Below are 22,414 nucleotides of genomic sequence, written 5' to 3'. Positions count from 1 at the left end.
CTCCTCCCGTGGTCACATCAGCATCCCCCCCTTCCAATCTCTCTCTCTCACTTTCTCTCTCAGCCTCCCTAAGTCTTTACTTGCTGTGTTTCACTTTATTAAGCTCACAAGGCTGCCATTCTGCCATTGCTCCTCAGTGCTGAGTTACCTGTGCTTGACTGGTCTGAGCTCTGGCTCCTCAGCTGCCTCTCTGAGCCATGTGTGTGTGTATGTGTGCGTGTGCATGTGTGCGTGTGTGTGTGTGTACTGAATGCACAAGGATGGAGGGAAGAGTCCTCTGTCTCTGATGCAGGTGGGAAGACGGAGAGATGGAGAGGGATACAATGTGGGGAAAAGTGAATGAGAGCAAGGAAGGGGAAGCTTCAAGTGAGAAGGAAGGGCAGGGAAATTAATTGAGGTGGAGGAGGGGGTGAAAAAGGGTGGAGAGAAAAGACAAGAAGACTTGAGAAATGAGGGGAGGGAAGACAAGAAGAGGGAGTGTCAAGGAGACGAGGAGTGAGGAGAGAAGGGGAAGAGAGGAGAGGAGAGAAAGAGAGTTGTTTCAGGGAGAGGGACACGAGGAGAGAGAAGGAGGGGGAAGAGACACACACTCACATGCACAGGCACACGCACATGCACGCACATGCATGCACACGCACACACACACTGCAGCTCACTGTTTCTGACCAATTTAGTTACACCCAGGATTTTTTAAATTATGCCATCAATATAAAAACAAAGGGCTTGATTAGATCGGTTAAATATTTTCTGTATCAAAGGAAAATAATACAATAATATCAAAACAAAAAACATCAGTTTTGCATGTTCCCTTTCACTTGGCGGAGAAGTGAAATTAAACAAACCAAATAAAACCAACATGAGCCATATGCCGATTTGCAAGTCTTTTGCAATTCCACTGTTTTAAAATGTCTGAAGGCATTTCCTTAACATCATATATCAGTGAGGGGCTGGCACAATAAAAAAATGATCAATTAATAATTAAAATGAATAATTCAAAGTAAAATGATCACTCATCATAATAATAATAACAACCGTGATCAGTCTGTAACATTCATATAATTCTATTGCTGATGTTAAAAATAGATACATTAACATTATATATAAAGTAGACATAACTGGTGTGACTATTAAATCAATCATTCAGATATAAACCAACAGTTTATAAAATGCCATTAAGCAAAGCCAATCAATTGAATTTGATTGTCAGGAACATGGTCAGTAACAACACAATGCAGTGTATTATTATGCAAGTACAGAGATAAAATAATCCATATCACACTTCAGTACATTTTGAATGTGAAGGTCTCCTTGTACCACCTATTAGATTTTTTGTAGAGCGTACTTTCTGTTTCATTCTGGATTAATTCAAATAATTTTGTATGCCCAGAGCCTTAGTGATTTTGATTGGGTCTAGCCCTAAGTGTGTGTGTGTGTGTGAGAGAGAGAGAAATAGTGAAGGGGGTTGGGGGGGAGATGGAGAGACAAAAAAAAAAGGAGACAATGTATTCCCTTTCCTCCTAGACTCAGCACTTTTTTCCCAACACAATAGGTACGGCTTAAGGCCTGTTCGTTCTCAAAAGAAAATGATGTTGCAGCTGGTTTCTACAAAAGGCAGTCTAAGGGAAGGAGCGGGGATGGCACAGGTTTTTATTGTCCTTTGGGGGGTGGGGGGAGAACAATGGCAGCTCATTTCTTGTCTTCTCAAACGGAGAGCGTTCAGCACGTGTTGCACACTGGCTAGATCATACAACTGGAAATCTTTGCTTGACCCTTTTATCACCCTCGCCAAACTGGGCCCTGCAGGCCAGGCTTCAATGTGGGCCGGATACTACACTTAGGGTGGTTCATGAGACTGCATTATTAAAGATGGCAATTAATGTATTGTCCTGCAGGTGTCCATTATCTCTTGCAGAAAATGGAGGTGTGATTAAATAAGTGTCAGAAGTCATGCACATCAACTCTGTAAATCTCTGTGCTAATGTGCATAATTTGAGGTAATAATATTACTAATTGACATGAAAGATGGTTAATGATTGATAATATAAACGTGGCTTGAAAAGGAGGCTATATCGCCGTCTTGGGGCTGGAGGACTGAAATACAAGTCCTGAGGAAAATTATTGCTGATTAAAATGTTCTCTAAAGGAAATTAGTTGCATTACATGTAGATCCATTTGAGGTATCATGTTGCATAAACATAGTATTTCTCCCCCTCTTTTTCTCAATAAATTCTGCACTTCTGTAGATGAGATAAAAGGACATTGTGGTGGGTTGTGTTCGAAAAAAGCTTCCTTCATTTCAGTAAAAAATATCTGAGCCTTTTTTTTCTGTCTCTTTTTTTGGGCCATAAATTAAAATAAATCAGATAAATAAGTAGAGCTGAGCATGAGAGAAGCAATTGCCCTCTAATCGCTGGAGCTGACAGCAGCGCCCGGCCTGCCTGTCAGACATCCAGTGGCTTTTCCTCAGTGTATTGTACAGTGAGACCGAGTCTATAATTCCCTACACTGGGACTTAGCTCTTATTTGGACACCAGTAAATGAAATGTGACAAGACTTCTTTCTTTATGTATCTGTTTATTTGAATGCTGGTTCATTTCCCGGCCTTGACAGGAGTAGGAAAGAAAAGAACAAGGAGAGAGAAAGAGAGAGAGAGAGAGAGAGAGAGAGAGAGAGAGAGAGAGGGAGGGAGAACAACAGTGTAGCCGGCAAAGAGACAACGGAAAGGGTGAGAAGTCTGCAAAACTATGGTGCCACCATTGTATCAGTGAGAGCTGCATATGATGCCATAATGCTAGAGTACAAGCATGTCAGGAATCTCCCTCCTTGTCTTCCAGTCCTGTTTGTGCTCAGAGACCCGTAGTGTGAGACTGAAAGCTGATATGTTGACACTCCACATCCTTAAAAGTGTGTGCTTGGTCCGCCTGTCACCCTGTGCCGGAAGGCTCTCGGTGGTGGTGCACTTCAGGTTTGCCTGCTAAGACACCCAGACTTATTTTTTAGTGTAAAGCACAGAGAGTCCAAAAGATCATTTAAAAGGACTCCCGTGCATATAATGGCCAGTAATCTATACTCTTTGTGATCTAAAATAAGGGCTTTTAGTTGCCAGTTGTGTCCCCTTGGCCTGTGTGTCACTGTGGAAGGTGCAGAATGAAGGGTAAGTGACCACAGAACTGAGGGCCAGTGTGGACTACAGCGACCTATGACCTGGAAGTATTTGCAGGTGTGGACATGGCATTGAAAAAGATTGTGTTGTCTTTTTGGTGTCTTCATCAGGGAGGAGAAAAAAGCAACGGCATTAACCAGAAGGCACTCTGAGTGGGGAATTCATCAACACACAATAAATATGTTCCTCTTTCCGCACTGCATTGTGTTTCTGATGCACTGTTTTGTTTTAAACGATGTTGGAATGATGCTGGATTAATGATGTTGAATGAGATCTACTGCTATTGCAAATGTTAGTATTGTTTTTATTGTTCTTGTTTATTGTTCATAGCTTTTATGATTGACATTGTTGTATTATTATTATTATTATTATTATTATTATTATTATTATTATTATTATTATTATTATTGCTATGCCTTATTTTATTTTTGTTTTTTCCACTTAAATCAGTTGAAACTTTAAAAAGAAATCCAAACCAAAAAAAAAAACATAATGATAATGCTTTAGTAAATATGCAATTTCTAACTTATTCATAAATATTTTTAACCCTACGTCTTAATTTAACAAGAAAAAAAAACAACTAAAAACTATGGTAACTAGCCTTCTGTTAAAGTTCTAAAAATTAAAACCAGTCCACAACGACGACGACAACAAAATAATACAAGCATAGTTGATCTAAAGCTGATTTAAAGATCATAACCTGCTAAACATTTTTGACCTGTTGCCCTTTAACCTTGTCACCTTTGAACTTCCAGATGTTAACCTCTGAATCTGTCTTTTCCAAATTCTTTAAAGGGAACTTTGATAGTGAGCGGCTGGCTATTGCTAGACAAAGAATACCATACAGACTCGGTCGGGTAGTTGATGAGTGGCTACTCGACAAAGGTAATAAAAATCAATTAATTAATTAATGACTTAACCTACTTAATTAAGTTAACGGCTCTCTTTTAGGAGAGGTGCAGCGCCCCCCCTCCCGTCTCTGATGTCCAGAGAAGCAGAACTATTGGCTTTGGCTATTGGCTCCCCCCCTCCCCCCCCCACACACACACCCTTTCTGCTGCCCCAGTACACAATTTTGTTTAGGGTAGTAAGCAAAACTGGGTTATGGACATAATCCCAAATATTTCACAATCTGTGCTATCCCTTGAAGATGTCCTCCCTCACACACACACACACACAAACACGCTTCCACTGATGCACAGATTTCAATCTACTGCTTCCTTAAGGTCCTCAGGGAGTCAGTGAGCAGCTTTGTGGACATTTGACTTGTCCAAGAACTTTTTCACCCTTAAGAGGGAAAAAGCCAGCATCTACACCAGAAATGTCAACTCCCAAGCTTGAGGAAAAGAGCAGGGGGAAATAGATCAAAAGACCTCCACTACAGTAGCCCACCCTCCGCACACCGACTCCCAGACCTGCGCCACACAGCGTTCATGTCTCGCCAACATCTCAAAAGCACCGCCCCTCCACCAATCTCTCCCCTCGGTAAACCCTTGACCTCTATCACCTGACCGCTTGGCCCCGCCCTCCAAATTGAACTCATCTGTAATTGGCCATTCCAGATTCTAACAGGAAGATAAATGAATGTCTTCCCTACTAGAGCCACTCTCCTCCCTTGGCTCCTATCCTCCAGATTGCCTCGGACTGACATGTCCAGTTTCTGTAGAAGAGATGAGTCCAGGGGTCGGAAAAAAACACCTCAACACTGGCATTCTGCTTCCTCGTGCTAAACCTGGGGCGCTGCACCTCTTTAGACCTAAACTCCTCCAAATAACCCCAACATAACCTTCGCTTTAACCTGCTAACAACAAGCTATCAATAACCATGTCTGTAAATAGAGAGGATTGGGTCATCATGCTTTTCTGACTGTGTCTTTTGTTTGCTCTGTGGATCTTTCTAACTATGCTTATCTCTAATAACCCAAAAAACAAATCAAACAACCTCCCCATCCCCCTCTCCACTCCCCACAAAAAAGTAATAACCAAGCAACAGCAGCAGCAGCCAGAAAATCTTTAAAAGTTAAAGGGACTGATTTTTTTATTGCCAATTTTTATGCTTGTTTTGGTTTTATGTAATTGAAAAAAACAAAACAATGAACAAGGCATAATCAAAGTCGCCTTCTTTAACCCTTTGAGTGCTAAATGTTCCAATTACTTGTTTAATCTTGTCTGTGTTTGGGATGCTGAAGGTGGTTGATTCTTTAATATGGTTTATTTTTCTTTGTTTCCTATTTCGTGGAAATAGGATGGGTCTTCTATTTATTTCTTAACCCCCCCCCCCTCCCCCCGTGTCCGCATTCGTCCACTAGAGGGTGCAGGGGCGGAGTTGAGCAACAGGAATGGCAATCAAAGCTTTTTTTTTTTTACTACAGTGGAAAATGTGAAAGTGAAATAACAATAGTATAATAATTAATTACATAATTAAAACATCCCCCTAAAAATGTAAAGAGAATAAATCTTTCTCACCAGTTTATCCTCTCCAGCTCTATTTGCACTACTGAGCTGATAAAATTATTATAATGATTACAATTACGAGAACTCTTATTATCCGGTTATTCTGACGGCTATTTCCAAAGGTGTTGTAAATTGATGGCACTACGTATGTACATGGAACAGTAGAACACTGCAAAAGTAAAACTGCAAAATACAAGGCCATATTTCATGCAGTTCTGTCGTACAGACGTTCACAGCCGCTATTCTGTAGCATTAGAATGGCTTAGCCTGAGCCGTGTCTATTAAATCAGCATGTTTAGTTCAATTACTAGCTAAAAATTACATAGACGGTCAAAATGAAGGTCGAAATTAATTACACCGAACAGGGATTCCCAAACCAGTCCTGTAAGACCCCCTGTCCTGCTAGTTTTTGTTCCAACTGAGAGCTTGGTTGGACCAAACACTATCAGGACAGGGGGTCCTCCTGGACCGGTGTGGGAAATCCAGGCGTCTCATGTAAGGAAATCACCGTGGCAGTGGATAAAGCACCAGTTTAAGATGTGTCTTGTGCTTTTCAGAGAAACGAACAGTAGTGTAGCGCCCTCTGTCTTGAGCCTGAGGTGCACATTTAGCCAAATCCATTCATATTCATTGTCAGTTCAATGAACTTGACCTCCAATTCAGTTCATTCTTGCCCAGATCAACGTTGATCAGATGGAAAATATACCATTGATAAACAGGTGTAGGTTAATGAACAATATTCAATATTTTCTTCTGTTTAGGATAACACTATAGTTTAAAGTGTTTAATCTGAATTGTTTTCAACCCACAATAATGAAGAAAACATGCAATTGGCCATAAAATAAAGCAGAATTGAAGAACGAGACCGAAATGCACATTGATTAGGACCTCCCTGTTTGGATATCTTTATAAAGCACTATAAACCAGGGAGCAGCTCAGTTCAAATCAAAATTGGGTAGATGGGTTCGCATATCGATCTGGGAGAGGGGATGGGGTCTCACAGGCAGAGAGGGGAGGGGGCATTTTTGAACTCAAAGGGTTAAAGTTTTTGTATTATTTTATTTTTTTCTAAAAAATCTAAAACAAGAAAAAGCAACAACAAAAAGACAAAAAAAAATGAAGAATTAAGCAAAGCAGGAATTAATCAGAATTTAACCACCTAACAGCAAAACAAACTCGATTGCTAAAACCACGGAAAGACTCCTCAGAAGTGACCCTAACGTGGAGCTGCGAATGATCTGGTTGTGATACGGGGGTGGTGGTGCAGGTGAGAGTGGGCAGGGGAAAGCTGGGTTTCAGGACAAGGGGAATCTCCTAAACATGGATCAGATGAATGCCGATCCCGACACCACCCACCCCCACCCCCACCCCCACCCTCTCCCCTCTCCCCTCTCCCCTCTCCCTGCCCCCTACCCACAGTCAATCTCAAATGGAATGTCTGGGGTTCAACAGGTGCCTGCCGAACTCATCTTAATTCTGACACGGTCTCTAGAAATGGTAGAGGACACTGGACAGGAGTCACAGTGAGCTTAATCCCAGGGAACAGTGTGTGCCAGTGGGATACAAAAGCTTCCTAAAACCTGTTTGGAGCTTAACTGTCAAACACATGACTTTTCCCCTTCTTTTTGGTAAAGGAAACCTAAAACTGATCCCTGTGTCAGGCGATGGGGACTTGTAGGAGGTTGAGGGATTTAAATGTTAAACCCAGTTATGTAGTAAAACAGCAGTTAAATATGTTGCTTTGAATCTGGATTATCTGACCGCTGGGCAGCTAGCAGGCGTTGTTCCAATCTGCACTTTCCAAATTGCCAGTCTCTCTCTTTCTCTCTGCTTTTTATTCTTTGGCACAGTGGGTGCATTCACCCACCAGAGGAGACCGATCCGCTTCATTATCAAAGAAATGGCGCCCGGTTTGTCCTAACTCTTCTATCCATTAGACATCAGGGAGAAGAACAAACAAAATGAAAAATTGACTCCGGCTTCATCTCCTCGGTTCCTCTACAAGCAAACACAAAAGCCCCTGTCGATTTGACTCTCCTCCACCCCTCGCGGAAGATTGTATTGCTTTCTATCATTAGCAAATCCCATCACTGTTACTGATAATAATAATAATTAGTGGTAGTAGAAGTAAAAATCCTCGTTAGGGTACCTGCTGGTGTGCGTTCAAACACTAGTCCGCAGGACTCCAAGATACATCTAATACCTCAACAGCAGAAGAGTCAGCTCTCTTTTCCGGCTGAAGGTGCATGTTTTTACACTGTATCTTATTACATGGCATTAAGAGCAGAAGTTTTCCCCTCTGTCATGATTTAAATATCTCACTGAAATCAGTGGGTTTATTTTTGCAACTCGCCTCCCTGTGTTGCTGCAGGGCAGGAGGACCAGTTTGAACTCTGATGGAGCTGCTTTCCATTTAAATAAATAATAATACAACTTTAGGGATCTCCCTTGTTCTGGAGAACCACCGTCCTGAATCATTTGATACAGAACATCAAAATCCTCAGTCTGGACCCAGCTTCATTGAGGCAATCCCATAATTGACAGGTTCAGTTAGCATTTAAGCTGGGATTCAATTCAGTCAGAGGAATTGCTTATTACTGTGTTTGATCCTGTTGAACTCCAGATTTGCTTCTTTGCTTCCTGACCAGTGGTTTTGTACCTACTGCACCCCCCCCCCACCAGCCCAAATGTGTACAAAAAAGAGGGAATTCCCCCCTTAGCAATTGCAATGATGTCCTGCCAAGCCCTCACCCCACCCCACACCTCGAGAGAAATCACAACCTTATCTGAATTTTCTTCATATACATATATATGTATATGTATATATATGTATATGTATAATTAAAAAAGTCCTAACAGAAAAGAGAAATTGGGTTTCAATCTTCAGATGTGATTTTCACATGATAATTAAACAAACAAAAAGTTTAACTAACCAAGACAATAAACAGCTAAATAAATGCTAACTCTTTTCATAAAGACAAGCAAAAAAAACAAAAAAACTCAGAGGGTTAAAAAAAAGCTTACATGACTAAATCAAATTATCCCGCAATTTAAAAAAAAACTGAAAAAAAAACACTTTTATTTATTTATTTATTTTGAAAAACTCCTTTTTAAGGCAAATTGGGATGCCGATTACAGAGAACATTTACAAAGGTCCCTTTAACGTTTATTGTAGCACAAGATGGTTGATTTAATTTGGATTGACTGCTTTTGTTTTTCAGGGATTGCAATGTTGTTGTGTGTACCGAAATGCGTGGATTGCTGTCTGGGCCAAAAAAACAAAAACAAACAAACAAAGAGCAGGTTGACCACTGAGTCCTCCCTCTCACAGCAGATTGGCTGAAGAGGGTGGCACTCTCATTAATATGAATTTGCCCAGTCCAGCCAGTTTATTAGGACCCCCTATAGGATTTTTGGTCAACAACTGGGATAATTGTATTACTCTTAAAAGGGGGGGAAGAGAACAATATCCTGGTAAGAGGTTTGCCCACAGTGGTCACTTCAGATGGGGCAGGATGGGAACAGACTGGAACTGGTGGCCCAACCCAAGTGTTGCAAATGGGTCCAGGATTCGGTGGTGCTGAAATTGTGTTTCCCCTCAACACACACTGTAAATTGGGGCTGTGTATCATACTCGGTGAGCTGTGGATCCCTTGGCAGATCGGACCAGCTTCTGCTGTGAAGTAGGCCTTGATGGCTAGTGTTCAGTCTATGGGATTAAAGTGTAATTATGAGAAGCAGAGCTGTCTCCTAGGGTCGCAGTCCACCTGGTTGACTGTTGAAAGAAGCCTTCCTCTGAGGCGACGGCCAAATATCCGAATGCTTGTTTTGAAGAGCGGAGGTGGATTGCATCGTGCTCTCTATATGTATGTTGAGTTCAGATCATTTCCCCCAGGGTCAGGGGCCAGCTGCATTCAGGAAAATGTGGAATATCTTACTAAATTCATGTCTCCCCCCCCAGCGTACTTACTGACTTCAAAGTGTGAAGGTACTTTTTGTGTGAAACCCTTCAACTCAAGGAACACATAAGGGAGAAGACAACTTGGGTGTTAAGACTCTAAATTAAAAAAACAAAAACAAAAAAAAAAATGCGATTTAAAATGTCATCCCTAAGACAACATGGCCATGTACAAATATACCAACCCAACTCCCCCCGTGGGAATAAAGCAAATCTGAATATTTCCCAGCAAATGATTTCTCAGCTTTGAACAGGGGAGGAGTCTGAATTCATTCTCTTTTCCCTCTTTCCTCTCAAAATACCGATAAAGTCTGTTCATCGAAGTGATCGCCAGATTGTTAAATGCGAGAAGGCTGCGTTACGGCTGTGCGGGGAATTGAGCGCTGCGCACTCATCAGGATACAGAAGAGCGGAGGATGAAACTTTTATGTCTTGTTTAGGGACGACAGCCAGCGGGGAAGGGGGGGTTGCGGAGAACTCATGGTTCTTGGAGTGAGCATAATGTTGTAGAGGGACCGGTAATGTTCAGTGGTTAATGGCTCGATGATCGTGTGCTCTCTAATCAAGACTTATGAGCACCCCCCAACCCTTATCTTACTCCTCTGCGAACAGTCTGGGCTCAGACAGGCAGCCGCCTCTGTTTTGCCGAGATCCACGAAAGAGGCCAGATTTCGGTGGAGAAAAGGAAAAAATATATACATCAAGTTAGGCGTGGTGCCAGTGGAATACGAGAATGATCTTAATAAGATTGGGCACACTTACACCAAAGTGTAATGCTGTTTTATGTAATGCACGTATCATATAGCAGCCTCCAGAGTGGCCCCGTTAGTAAACTCACAGACTGAGCCCTATGAGCTGTGGTTCGCTGGTTTGATGCCAGCTCGTGTCATGTGTCTGGGAGCGCTCAGCAGCGATGCACCATTGGCCAAGCACCACCCGGACTAGGGAGGGCTAAATCAGCCAGGTCTATCTCGACTCATTGCTAGCGAACATCCCCTACCTGTTATCTGGGTGGACATGCCTCTCCTCCAAATGGTGCCGAGCCTCTCAGTGGGCTTTGTCACTACAGTGTGTAAAATGATGGGTTGCTCGAGGGCTTCTGGGATAGGAGGATCTCAGGCCTACCTCCTCACCCTCCGCACATGTAGTGGCGATGGGCCGAGATGCATTGGCACAATTGGCGATTCTAAACGCGAAAAATAATAGTCGAATTAAAGAAAACATGAAGGAATCTATAGTATGGTATACAGTGCGGGCCAATCACTCGCTTTAATGAGCACTGTGAGACTCCAGACCTCTCATCCAAACAGTTCTGTGTACGAGATCCAGCTCAGAATGCAGTGAACTCAGGCTGTCATGTCTGGAGATGCAACTCGTCTACAGAGGCCTGCCTTCCATTTCCATCTGGTTGATGAAGTGCTATTTAATGATAATTTAAGAAAAACAAACGACTCCAGACTCTAAAACGTCTCTAGTCACCTCATGGCATGGAAAAAAAACCTCTTTATTCGATCAGATTTTTTTCTCCTTTGATTTTATTTCGCAGTCCCTCGCTCTCGAGACGTGCTCAGTTCTCCCACCATACAGTAATTGCCAATGTGAAAAAATACAAAAAAATAAAAACACATTACGTCCGGTCCTTCTCAACAGGATGAATGGGGGGGGAGAAAATAAATAGAAATCCACTCTTCTGTTCAATATGATATGCATGCTGATGAATCCAATTGCTGGTTTGTTTTTTGTTGTTATGTTTCCCTCGAGTGGCTCCGGCAAATCGGCTCCCAAACCGGGCTCCCCTATTGCTTCAGTCGTCAGCATAAATATTTTCCACTTTCGGACGTAGACACCCAGTGGATTGTAATCATTTTTTTTTTATTATTCAATTTTTTTCCTGCATGTGTAATAGCAGGAGAGCCCCCTGTAATATAGCTGTTCACGCACCACACAGTACTACACATTGCCCACAGAGTCAATGTTTGCCCTAATCATCCACAAAGGGAAAAAAACACAGACTGCATAGATTTGGTTTCATTCTGTACATATCTCTCTCTCTCTCTCTCTCTCTCTCTCTCTCTCTCTCTCTCTCTCTCTCTCACCCTCACCACCCTTCCTGTCCCCAGTCTTCAGTTTCCCTTGGTGAGACTTCCGGACATCCCCCTCACAAAAAAACAAACTAAACTAATTAATTCATCTAAATTGACTCAACAAAGCGGCCATCCGTTTTCAAGTTGGAGAGGTCAAGCAACCCGACCGCCCTCTCTTAGAAACAAAGAACAGTGTGGCAGTGAGACCATTGTACCCCCCAAACTATTTCAGCAAAAATGTACTATTTACTTTCCATAACTGAAATACAATAATGATGAAAGAGAAACATAAAACAGACCATTACATTTAAAATGTCAAAAACTAAAATAAGTAATCACAGCAGACTCCCACTAATATAAACCATTGCTATATTGAATACATATTGAACAGGGCATTAAACACTAAATATTTGCCGTGCATACTGAATAGAATTGGGTAAACATCACATCTCTTTTCACACTGAATCCCTGCTGCGCTTTCTGTACAAAATATTCATTTACATAGCCGTATTTAGATTGGTATCTCAATAGTCTCAACAAATCCCAATTAAGAACATTCTAAAATCAATCTCAGACCATCTAAGAACAGTAAGACTGTATATATTATGTATGATCACAAACACACTCCTATGTAGATGATCCTGGGCAAACACACAGTTTAAAGATCATGGAACATTAATATTTAACAAATGTGTAATACAGACACAGACACACTCAACACGGCACATGATTTCCCACGCTTTTCTGTCACACCGGCGCAGCATGAACTTCGATGGTCAACAGAGAAGAAACGACATTGGACAGGAGCGGTGATGATGATTCCACACAAAGCAAAAGGCGTGTGAGGATAACACAAAGGAAAGCAACCAATCAGACATCGACGCAGCACAAGTCTTGAATTAATTCATCTATTTAAGACGGGCAATAGTTTTCCCAAAATACAAGGCACCAAAAATAAAACCCTGGACTATTTCCGGCAATACATGTGTCTATGGCATCCAGTGCCGTCTAGACGGAATCCAGATCTGCCGACTCATCCTACACTCTAGCCAGGGGCCTTTGAAGTGAAATCTTCAGCGTCGGCTGCCAATTTCGCACCCAACACCCACCCGGCCTGCCAGACACTCGCAGGACACCATTCAGGATTCAACAAAGATGTGATTATACCCCTAATTGGTCCCATCCTAACTCCAACCCCCCTTTGAGGGTGCCTGCTGCAGGGGCGGCCAACTTTTAGTCCGTCGTCTGGAGGGCTGACGCATTCTTTTCCTCCCCAAATTATATGCCACCGACAAGTCTTTATTTGGTGCCTTTTGTGCTGAAAACATGCGGAAATAGATAAAGAATGCGTGTAATAGGTCCCTCTGTGAGCAGCGGCATTAAGTAATGCTGAGCTGCTGTTGTCACTATTAATTCACAGCCCCCTGCCTCTGCTGTTACCCTGTTCTTTGACATTTCCAGACGCAAGCTCTGACACTGCGCTGGGCCACAGAGACGTCTGAGGAATGAGCTTGCAGGAGGAAGCACTGGGGCCATTTAAAAGCTTTACCGCAGCACACCTTTAATCAGTCTAGACCTTCCTCTTTTGCTCTCTTTCCCAAACATTGTCATCTCTGATTCTTCCTCTCTCACTCTCTCTCTCACTCTTTCTCTTCCCCTGCCTCTCCCTCGCCTCTACGCCTGCCTCCAGTTGCTTCTTCCTTATTCTCAGTTCCTTCCTCTGCCTCAGCCTACATCTCTCTTATCTGTATCTTGTGGTTGCCTCCCATCTCTTTTCCTCCTACCTGTACCTTCCGCGCTGTCTCTCTCTCTCTTTTTGCCCTCTCCCTTTTTCTCACATTCTCTATCTTTTTCTCATTCTCTTTTTTCTCTCTCTTACTTCTATCTCCCTGCCTCCATCCCTCCCTCTCTCTCAGGTTGAAATTCAAGGGCTTCACAGGAAGGACACAATCCGTTATGACGAAGCACTAAACGTAAATGACAGTCCAACGCCAGACAGTTACACACGTGGGTTAGCCTCCTCAATCTCCTCACCCTTTGAGACACCAGGCTGCATTTACCCTGTTTACCCTAAACTGAGTCCCGTTGCTTTGCAATACAAATAATCAAATTAAGAAACGAAAACACAATCCCATTGCAAAGTATTCATCGATTTTGAAGCGCGTGCCTCGTTTTATTTGAAAGCTTTGTTTATCTGCTGTTAATCAATAACTAATCATATGTGCTACTGTTCATGTTCTTTGACGATCGAGTCAGTAGCATTGGGATTAAAACATGAAGGTGTAGCAGCTGGTCACTGGGAATCGAGAGCAGATTATCGACCTGCTGACCGATATTTATCAACTTCTGAACACGAGTTCCACCCATTCTATCAGATCAGAGGTCGATTTTAGATGTATATATTATTTTCTGGATGTCCCACAGATCAGAAATCCTAAACGCCACATACACTAGTGCACTACAGATGAGATATTATTATTATGATTGGTAAATGCGTGTGTGTGTGTGTGTGTGTGTTACGGTTTATTCCAATCAGACACCATTAAATTAATTAAACAAAGTTAAAGGTAGGCAACACAACGCCGGGGAAAGTTCTACCTGCAGTGCTTCCAACAGCCCAGTAGGGCATAAAACTGCAGGAGAAGAGGGTCGCCCCCCCCGAGTCCTTGATCTCAAGCGCAGGAGCCTCCGCCAAAAACAGTGAAGTGTCTCACCTGCATATACAGATCCTCACTCCCTCTTCCTCATTCATCTGCATTTAAATCATTTCAAGATATCTAGCAGTATTTTAAGATATCTGGAAATGCAATGTAAGATATCTCTAAATGTGAATTTGTCTTGCCATATACACCTTCCTTTGAGCTCTAATGCTGGTCACATGTACTGTATAAGCCTCGAACCCAAACCCTGCTCTATAACCCATAATCTCCAAGCCAACTCCATTACTGTAAAGTGTGATCACGCAGTTGGGCCAAAGTCTATAGTGCTGCGATCGGATCAGATATGAGTCCGTTCAACTGAAGCAGATGACGTTAAGAACAGGATCCCATGCAGCGAGTATTAAAAACATGCTGGGGTGAACTTCATTTGACACCATTACACTATGAGGACTGAACGTAAAAGCCCGACAGCCTTGCTCCCAGAGAGACACTCTAACCTTTCACAGGGAGTCTGTAGGCAGCCGAGGAGTGGTGCTTCGGAAAGGCGGTACTAATTTGGCGTTCAGTTACACCAGTTGAGTTATTTTGAGCTCTCACTGGAATAAAACCCAGACTACAGGAGCCGAGCTACACATCTCAGTATGAATTTGAACTGTGTCATTTAGGGCAGCAAAAGCATTCAATAGAAGGTGCATTTAGAAGCACATAGATTTATGCTGGGATTAAATCAAAACTTTGACCCACCCACTAATAGAAAACTACAGAACCATACTCAGTTGCAGCTTCATTTTTAGTTAGATGCCATTTTCTTCTAATCATAAATGTAATCACTGTGATGTACAGGTTTGTAGTTTTCTATTAGCAGGTGGGTCAAAGTTTTGAATTAATCCGGCCCTTATTCCAGACTGCTTAAGTGGAAATTGCCAAGTGATATATTTATAAGGAAAAGTAATACATGCAGTCTACATCAGTCTACAATGAATAGCATATTTTTTCTGCCTTTATTAAATTAAATCAATAAACCTGCATTCACACAATGTGACTAAATCTTTCACTAGAAGACTTTGTACAGTGCGACTGGAAGAAGTCCCCTGCGTACGCATACTATGTAAGGCAAATAATTTTTTTTGTGGCGAATCGAACAGGAAATTAAACTTAAACAAACAAAAAACTACTACCGCAAATGAATGTTTCCACTGCCAACAGATGAAAAATGATCATTCATAGGAAGAAAAAGGTGGTGGTAAATGTTTTTTAGATATGACCCAATATAATCTAAAACATGTTTTTAATTATCTCCGGGCTCGGGGGGGGGGTCTCTCTTTATTAAACCATATAGAAGGAGTTGAACACAACGGTAATGAAAAGCTTTCATAAGAGGCATACGTTCCAGCACAGCCTACATTCAGACAAAGATGATAATTATAATAAAAACCTGAAACAACTACTATTAATAACTATAACACACATGGTGATGATATAATGCTAAGCAACCAATATGCATTTTAAAGAATAACACTAATAACAACGATGCTGTGCCTACACTCTCAGAACTAATGTGTTAAGTTTAACACTTTCTGTGTTTGCAACACAACTTTGTGTTAAAATGGATCAAATTACAACACAATCATTTTTAACGAAATAATGTGTTAATTTTAAGGTTCAGATACAATACAAGGAGTGCATCGCAAAAGGGGTGATTTATCCCTGCATCCCCGATAAACCAGTGTGTGTTGAGGGGGAAATCAATTCAGTGAATTCTGAACGGTGTTGAGTAGGAGACAGTGTGGTGGGATATCTGAAATTTGTTTGTTTTGTTGGCTTCTGTCTCTGCCCCTAGTTTTCTATCCCTTCCTGCCAGCCCTTGATGACTCTCTCTCTCTTTTGAATGCTTATCACAAACCCAAATGGATTTCTACATTTCACTCAACACTCAACCTCTTTGGGGCCCATTTTGCTGTAGTGTGTTTGATTTTGACACCCTTGGCTCATTTTGGGCCACGTACATAACTATTTGTCCATTACATTTAAACAATATATTGATCATGTGGCAGAATAAGATTCTACCCACAAATGCCAGCAAAAATCATATACATTAGTTAGCCGTCACGTTTTAAATGTCCTGCGAAAAGAGGCCAGAGTTAATCTGAAATGGGAGCTGACAGGGTAGTGAAATAGTTGGCATTGATCTGGAGAGAGAAATGGATCCCAGAGTAAAAGAGAGAGAGAGAAAGAGTGGGGCCAGCAAGGGATGGAGAAAAAAGAAAGTGTTAAAAAAGATACAAATGTTGGAAGTGTGTTATATCTAATGAAGGATTAAGACCAAGACGTTCTCTGTAGTGTCTAAGTACTCCCAAAAGACCTGCAAATATAATAATAATAGGAATTACAATTTATATTTCAAACCTGAGACCCATACCTGGATTCTGGATCGATCTCAAGATTGAAGGGGTTTGCATTTTCACGTTTGGGGAAATAGAAGCTCCGGTTCAGACGCTGAAAAAAAATGGCTATCCCATTGGAAAAAGTTTAAATGTGGGTAACATTTTACAATAACGGGCACCGATTCTTCAATCCCAGGATGAGTCCCACAGGATTGGCTTACGAATGCATCATGCGCTTTCATTGAGTTTGATGTCACACATATAAGCCCTAACCCCACACCTAGTCTGTAATTGTCTCCCCAAACCCTGACCCTCACCTTGTCATACCTGCGATCCACAGCAGAACTCAATAAAAGTGTGTGAGATATTATTGTGTGATTCCTGGGGTATCCATACCTCAATTGATTAAGAATGGGTGCCCATTATTGTGAAGTGGGACTGAAATATGAAAGCGTGCATGTCAACTGTGTTGTGTGTCGCTCAGAAACTGTGTCCTATGTAGCAGTTTTTTAAAGGTGAATCAATACACTACAATCGCTCGAATCCTTCAGACAAAGACCCACATGTACCCTGTGTGTATATGGCAAGCAATTCTGTCTTTGGCACTAACTTGGATCTGTGAGACCAGCTCGTTAAACTGTACAGAGAGCATCCAGGTTCCATACAAAAATAGTACAACATTTCTTTGTTTGAATCCATAATGTTTCATGTTGTTCCGTAATGGATCTGTCAACAGGGGGTAATGGAATTATAATGTAAAAAGGTGTAACATGTCAAAGCGGCTGAAAATGCACGCGTGTACACGGCTCTTGCTTTGAAGGATTCACTCGCGCTCTGGTGTGCACTTTCTCCTGACAGGGCTGCCTCTGATTGTAGTTCAGAGAGATGCCTTTAGGTCTTTGCGTTAATATATCACGATGTCATAGCGGAGAGTGTAAAGAAGACTATTAAAAAACACTGTGTGTGAATCGGGATTGACGATCGTCACTTTCTCCAATGGATAGCTGTTCGCTCTGATGCTTCTGAATTTGACAGGAAGACCGCGTTGCTCAAACGGGTGGGGAGAGATTCCAGTTTGTTCACCCCTAGATCACAATTTGGATGATCCCAGGGATGACCTCTCCACCTTTGTTGGACCGTTGAACCGATGTATATTGATGTATATGCCAGTGGGGGTGGATTTTGTCTTCTGTTCAGAAGTTTAAAAGTGGAGATATGGGAGTATCTCAGATGTTCATGTGGTCGATTTGCATCCAGTCATATCAGGTTTGGAGAAGAACCTCTAGGTGACATACGCAAAGACTGACTCCATTGTTCTTCCTCTCTCTGCCTCTCCCCCTTTCTCTCTCTCTCCTTTCCATTTCCGCGGTGGCAGGTCGTCAGTTGACCATCTTTAACAGCCAGGCATCCATCAAGATCGGGGGCCGTGACCGGGGCCGTCCGTTTCAGGGCCAGATCTCAGGGCTCTATTACAACGGGCTGCAGGTGCTGAAGCTGGCAGCCGAGGGGGACCCCAACGTCCAGGCGGAGGGGAACCTGAGGCTAGTGGGGGACGTGCCCTCGGTCCTCACTACCGAGACCACCTCCACCACCCCGCTGGCCGACATGTCCACCACGATCATGGAGACCACCACCACCATGGCCACCACCACCACCCGCAAGCAGCGCTCCCCCACCATGAGAGACAGCGTCACACAGGTGAGGGAGGCAGGATGGGGGGTGGGGGCAGAGGAAGGGGAAGAGGGCTGGGTGGGGAGGAGATGGAGAGGGAGAGGGGCAGGAAAGAGTGGGGTGGTGGTAGGGGGTGAGTGGAAGAAGGGTGGGGTAATGAGGGAAAGGGGGAAGAGGAGAGGAATGGGTTGAAAGAGGAGTGAGGAGGTAGAGGAATGGAGAAATGGGAGAGGGGGAGGTGTAGTGGGAGAAGAGAGGGATGGGGAAATGAGAGGAAGGAAAAGGAGAGGGGGATGGGGAAATGAGAGGAAGGAAAAGGAGAAAGGGGTGGGGAGAGTAGGGAGAGAATGGTGCATAGGGATAAGGGTAAGAGGCTGAGGGGGTCAGCAGAAAGAAGGGAGAGGGTGGTGAGTAGGGAGAGGTGGTCAGGGAGAGGGAATAGAAACGAGGAGTGGGGGACAGGGAAGAGGCAGACAGGTGTGGGAGTGGGAGAGGCAGGGATGGGTCGGAGAGAGAGAGAGGAACAGAGGTTAGAAAGAGGAATTTGGAAAGAGGAAGGGAGTGGCGTGATAGGAAGAGAGAACAAAACGGAAAGATGAGCATAGTGAGAGGAAGGATTTGGGGTGTGCCGAGAGTGTAATAGAGAAAAAGAGGAGGAGGAGGAGGAGGAGGAGGTGGAGGAAGGAGGTCAAGGACTTTGAGAAGGAGGAGCAAAAAACAATCAGGCAGCAAGGGGAAGGAGGAGGCAGAGTCACAGAGAGAAAGGAGATGTCATTAAGCTGAATCGAGCAGAAGAGCTGCAGCACCAGCAGGGACAGATGGCTAATGGTGCATTGTAGCTAGAAACTCCCCTCTTATTTCATTACAGATTCCCCAGTGAATGATGGCTTTCCCGTCCTCTCTCTCACTCAAATTTCAGTTCTTGGGGTAGTGGTTAATGTAATGTAGTATGGTGCGCTGTAAGGCAGTCCATGAAACCCTATAATTTATTTATACCCACTACAGAATGCATACATTTTCTCTCTCTCTTTCTCTCTCTTTCTCTCTCTCTCTCTCTCTCACTCTCTCTCTCTCTCTGTCTCTCAGTATCCCTATATAGTGATGGCGTTACCCTTGTAATGTTGTGTATATGTGGTAAATTTTGCATTTAGGTTTGAGAAACCATGCAAGTCATCTTGAATAAAGGAGTCCGCAAAAAAATATTATTATAATAGATATTTAGAAATCACGTTCTTGAAATCTAACCCATCAGACACACATAGAGAGCTTAAATATGTGGTGTGTGTATATATATATATATATATATATATATATATATATACAGTTAGGTCCATAAATATTTGGACAGTGACACAATTGTCATCATTTTGGCTCTGTACGCCACCACAATGGATTTGAAAGTGTTGGAATTACACCCATTTTGTTATGTGGTCCCCCCAGTTTAAGAGGCTCAAAAACATTAGGTGTGGCCAAATCAACTATTTGGTACATTCTTAAAAAGAAAGAACACACTGGTGAGCTCAGGAACACCAAAAAGCCCGGAAGACCATGGAGAACAACTGTGGTGGAAGACTTCTTTCCCTGGTGAAGAAAAACCCCTTCACAACAGTTGTCCAGATCAAGAACACCCTCCAGGAGATAGGCATACCTGTGTCAAAGTCAACAATCAAGAGAAGACTTCATCAGAGTAAATACAGAGGGTTTCCACAATGTAAACCATTGGTAAGTCCCAAAAACAGGAAGGCCAGATTAGAGTTTGCCAAAAAACATCTTAAGAACCCTGTACAGTTCTGGAACAACATCCTATGGACAGATGAGACAAAGATCAACTTGTACCAGAATGATGGGAAGAGAAGAGTATGGAGAAGGGAAGGAACTGCTCATGATCCGAAGCATACCACCTCATCTGTGAAGCATGTACTTGTAAAATGTTGGAAAACATTATTAGACAGAAATTAGAGGAGCATCTTAATGAAAAACATATTATTGGAGATAGTCAACATGGGTTTAGATGAGGCAGATCATGTCTCACTAATCTATTAGAGTTCTTTGAACATGCAACTGCAGCTGTAGATCACGTGAAAGCATGATTTCAAATGAAAGCATGATATTATTTTCAGAAAGCTTTTGATAAGGTTCCACACTAAAGACTGATCCTCAAATTGGAGGCTGTAGGCATTCAGGGTAATGTAAGTAGATGGATTATGAACTGGTTGATGAATAGGAAACAGAGGGTGTCGATTAGAGGAGTTGCTTCTAACTGGAGTGAGGTTGTTAGTGGAGTTCCACAGGGATCAGTATTAGGGCCTTTGTTTTTACTAATCTATATTAATGATCTGGACTCTGCAATAGTTAGAAACGTGTCAAATGTGCAGATGATACTAAAATAGGTGGCTCAGCAGATACAATCTCGGCAGCACAGGCTATTCAAAGGGACTTAGATAACATTCAGTTGTGGGCCGACACCTGGCAGATGAAATTCAATGTGAACAAGTGAAAACAGGAGACACTTCTTGTTGTCGTCACAATCTGGAACAAACTCCCCAGCGATGTGGTAGAAGCTGAACATTTGGGAAAATTCAAAAATAGACTGGATAGGATCCTTGGATCACTTAGATATTAATGGACACCAAACAAGCACGATGGGTCGAATGGCCTCCTCTCAATTGTAAACCTTCTTATGTTCTTATGTTTTTATGTTCATGGTGGAGGTAGTGCTGTGGCATGGGCATGTATGGCTGCCAAGGAAACTGGTTCCTTGTATTTATTGATGATGTGACTGCTGACAAAAGCAGCAGGATGAATTCTGAAGTGTTTAGGGCTATATTATCTGCTCAGATTCAGCCAAATGCTTCAAAACTCATTGGATGGCGCTTCACAGTGCAGATGGACAATGACCCGAAGCTTACTGTGAAAACAACCCAAGACTTTATTAAGGTGAAGAAGTGGAATGTTCTGAAATGGCCAAGTCAATCACCTGACCTGAATCCAATTGAGCAGCATTTCACTTGCTGAAGGCAAAACTGAAGGCAAAACACCCTAAGATCAAGCAGGAACTAAAGACAGCTGCAGTGCAGGCCTGGCAGAGCATCACCAGGGAAGAAACCCAGCATCTGGTGATGTCTATGGGTTCCAGACTTCAGGAAGTTATTGACTGCAAAGGATTTGCCACCAAGTATTGAAACTCACAATTTAATTCATGATTATGTTAGTTTGTCCAATTACTTTTGAGCCCCTAAAATTGGGGGACCACATATAAAAATGGGTGTAAATCCTACACCATTCACCCAATTTTGATGTAACTACCCTCAATTTAAAGATGAAAGTCTACACTTAAAGCACATCTTGATTGTTTCCTTTCAGATCCATTTTGGTGGCGTACAGAGCCAATTGTATTGACAATTGTATCACTATCCAAATAGTCTGTATCAGTGGCAACACTTGTCTACTTTTGTGCAATACTGCGCATCACAACCCTCTCGTAGTATTTTTTTTTTTTTTTTTATAAGATTGTGTGAAGTTGTGTAACTATATTTAGTGCTGATGCTCTTTCTGGATTAAACTAGTTGGAAAAAATCAAATTGTTCAAAATGTTCATTTCCCCTCCTCTCAGAAGCACTGAAAATACCATCTGTTTTTTGTTTTATTTGTATAGGATTTAATAATAATATCGATCACAGCTAAAAACAAATCCATGAAAGTTTTTCCTGTAATTATTATTATTATTATTATTATTATTATTATTATTATTATTATTATTATTATTATTATTATTATTGTTGTTTATTTCTTAGCAGACGCTCTTGTCCAGGGCAGCTTACAAAATATAAGCATAATACAAAGTGCAATAATACAGTGCAGTTCAAGGCATAATACATTTTACAGATTCAAATGTACACAAGTGTATATGAGATACAGAGTTAGTCTTCTGGCACTGGAGGAGCGCAGTGGTCTGGAGGGGATGTATGGAGAGACGAGTGTCTGAAGGTAACTCGGTGCAGTGTGGTGAGACAGCAGTAGGTGATTGGTCAGTATCTTGAA

At 42.3% G+C, this 22,414-nt stretch overlaps 1 protein-coding gene across 1 annotated transcript in view; it reads left to right on the top strand.

Moving 5' to 3' along the window:
- The window catches only part of nrxn2b (neurexin 2b), a 496,668-nt gene that overhangs the window by 452,544 nt on the left and 21,710 nt on the right, over positions 1–22,414 (top strand). The window contains exons 16-17 of the mRNA XM_066718736.1: positions 3,959–4,048; positions 18,078–18,400. Of these exons, the coding sequence (XP_066574833.1) occupies positions 3,959–4,048; positions 18,078–18,400 (413 nt within the window). The remainder of the gene's footprint in view (positions 1–3,958; positions 4,049–18,077; positions 18,401–22,414) is intronic.

This window comes from Amia ocellicauda, chromosome 12 (assembly GCF_036373705.1).
Source record: "Amia ocellicauda isolate fAmiCal2 chromosome 12, fAmiCal2.hap1, whole genome shotgun sequence".
Lineage (NCBI taxonomy): Eukaryota > Metazoa > Chordata > Actinopteri > Amiiformes > Amiidae > Amia > Amia ocellicauda.
This window is presented reverse-complemented; position numbering and strand designations above follow the sequence as displayed.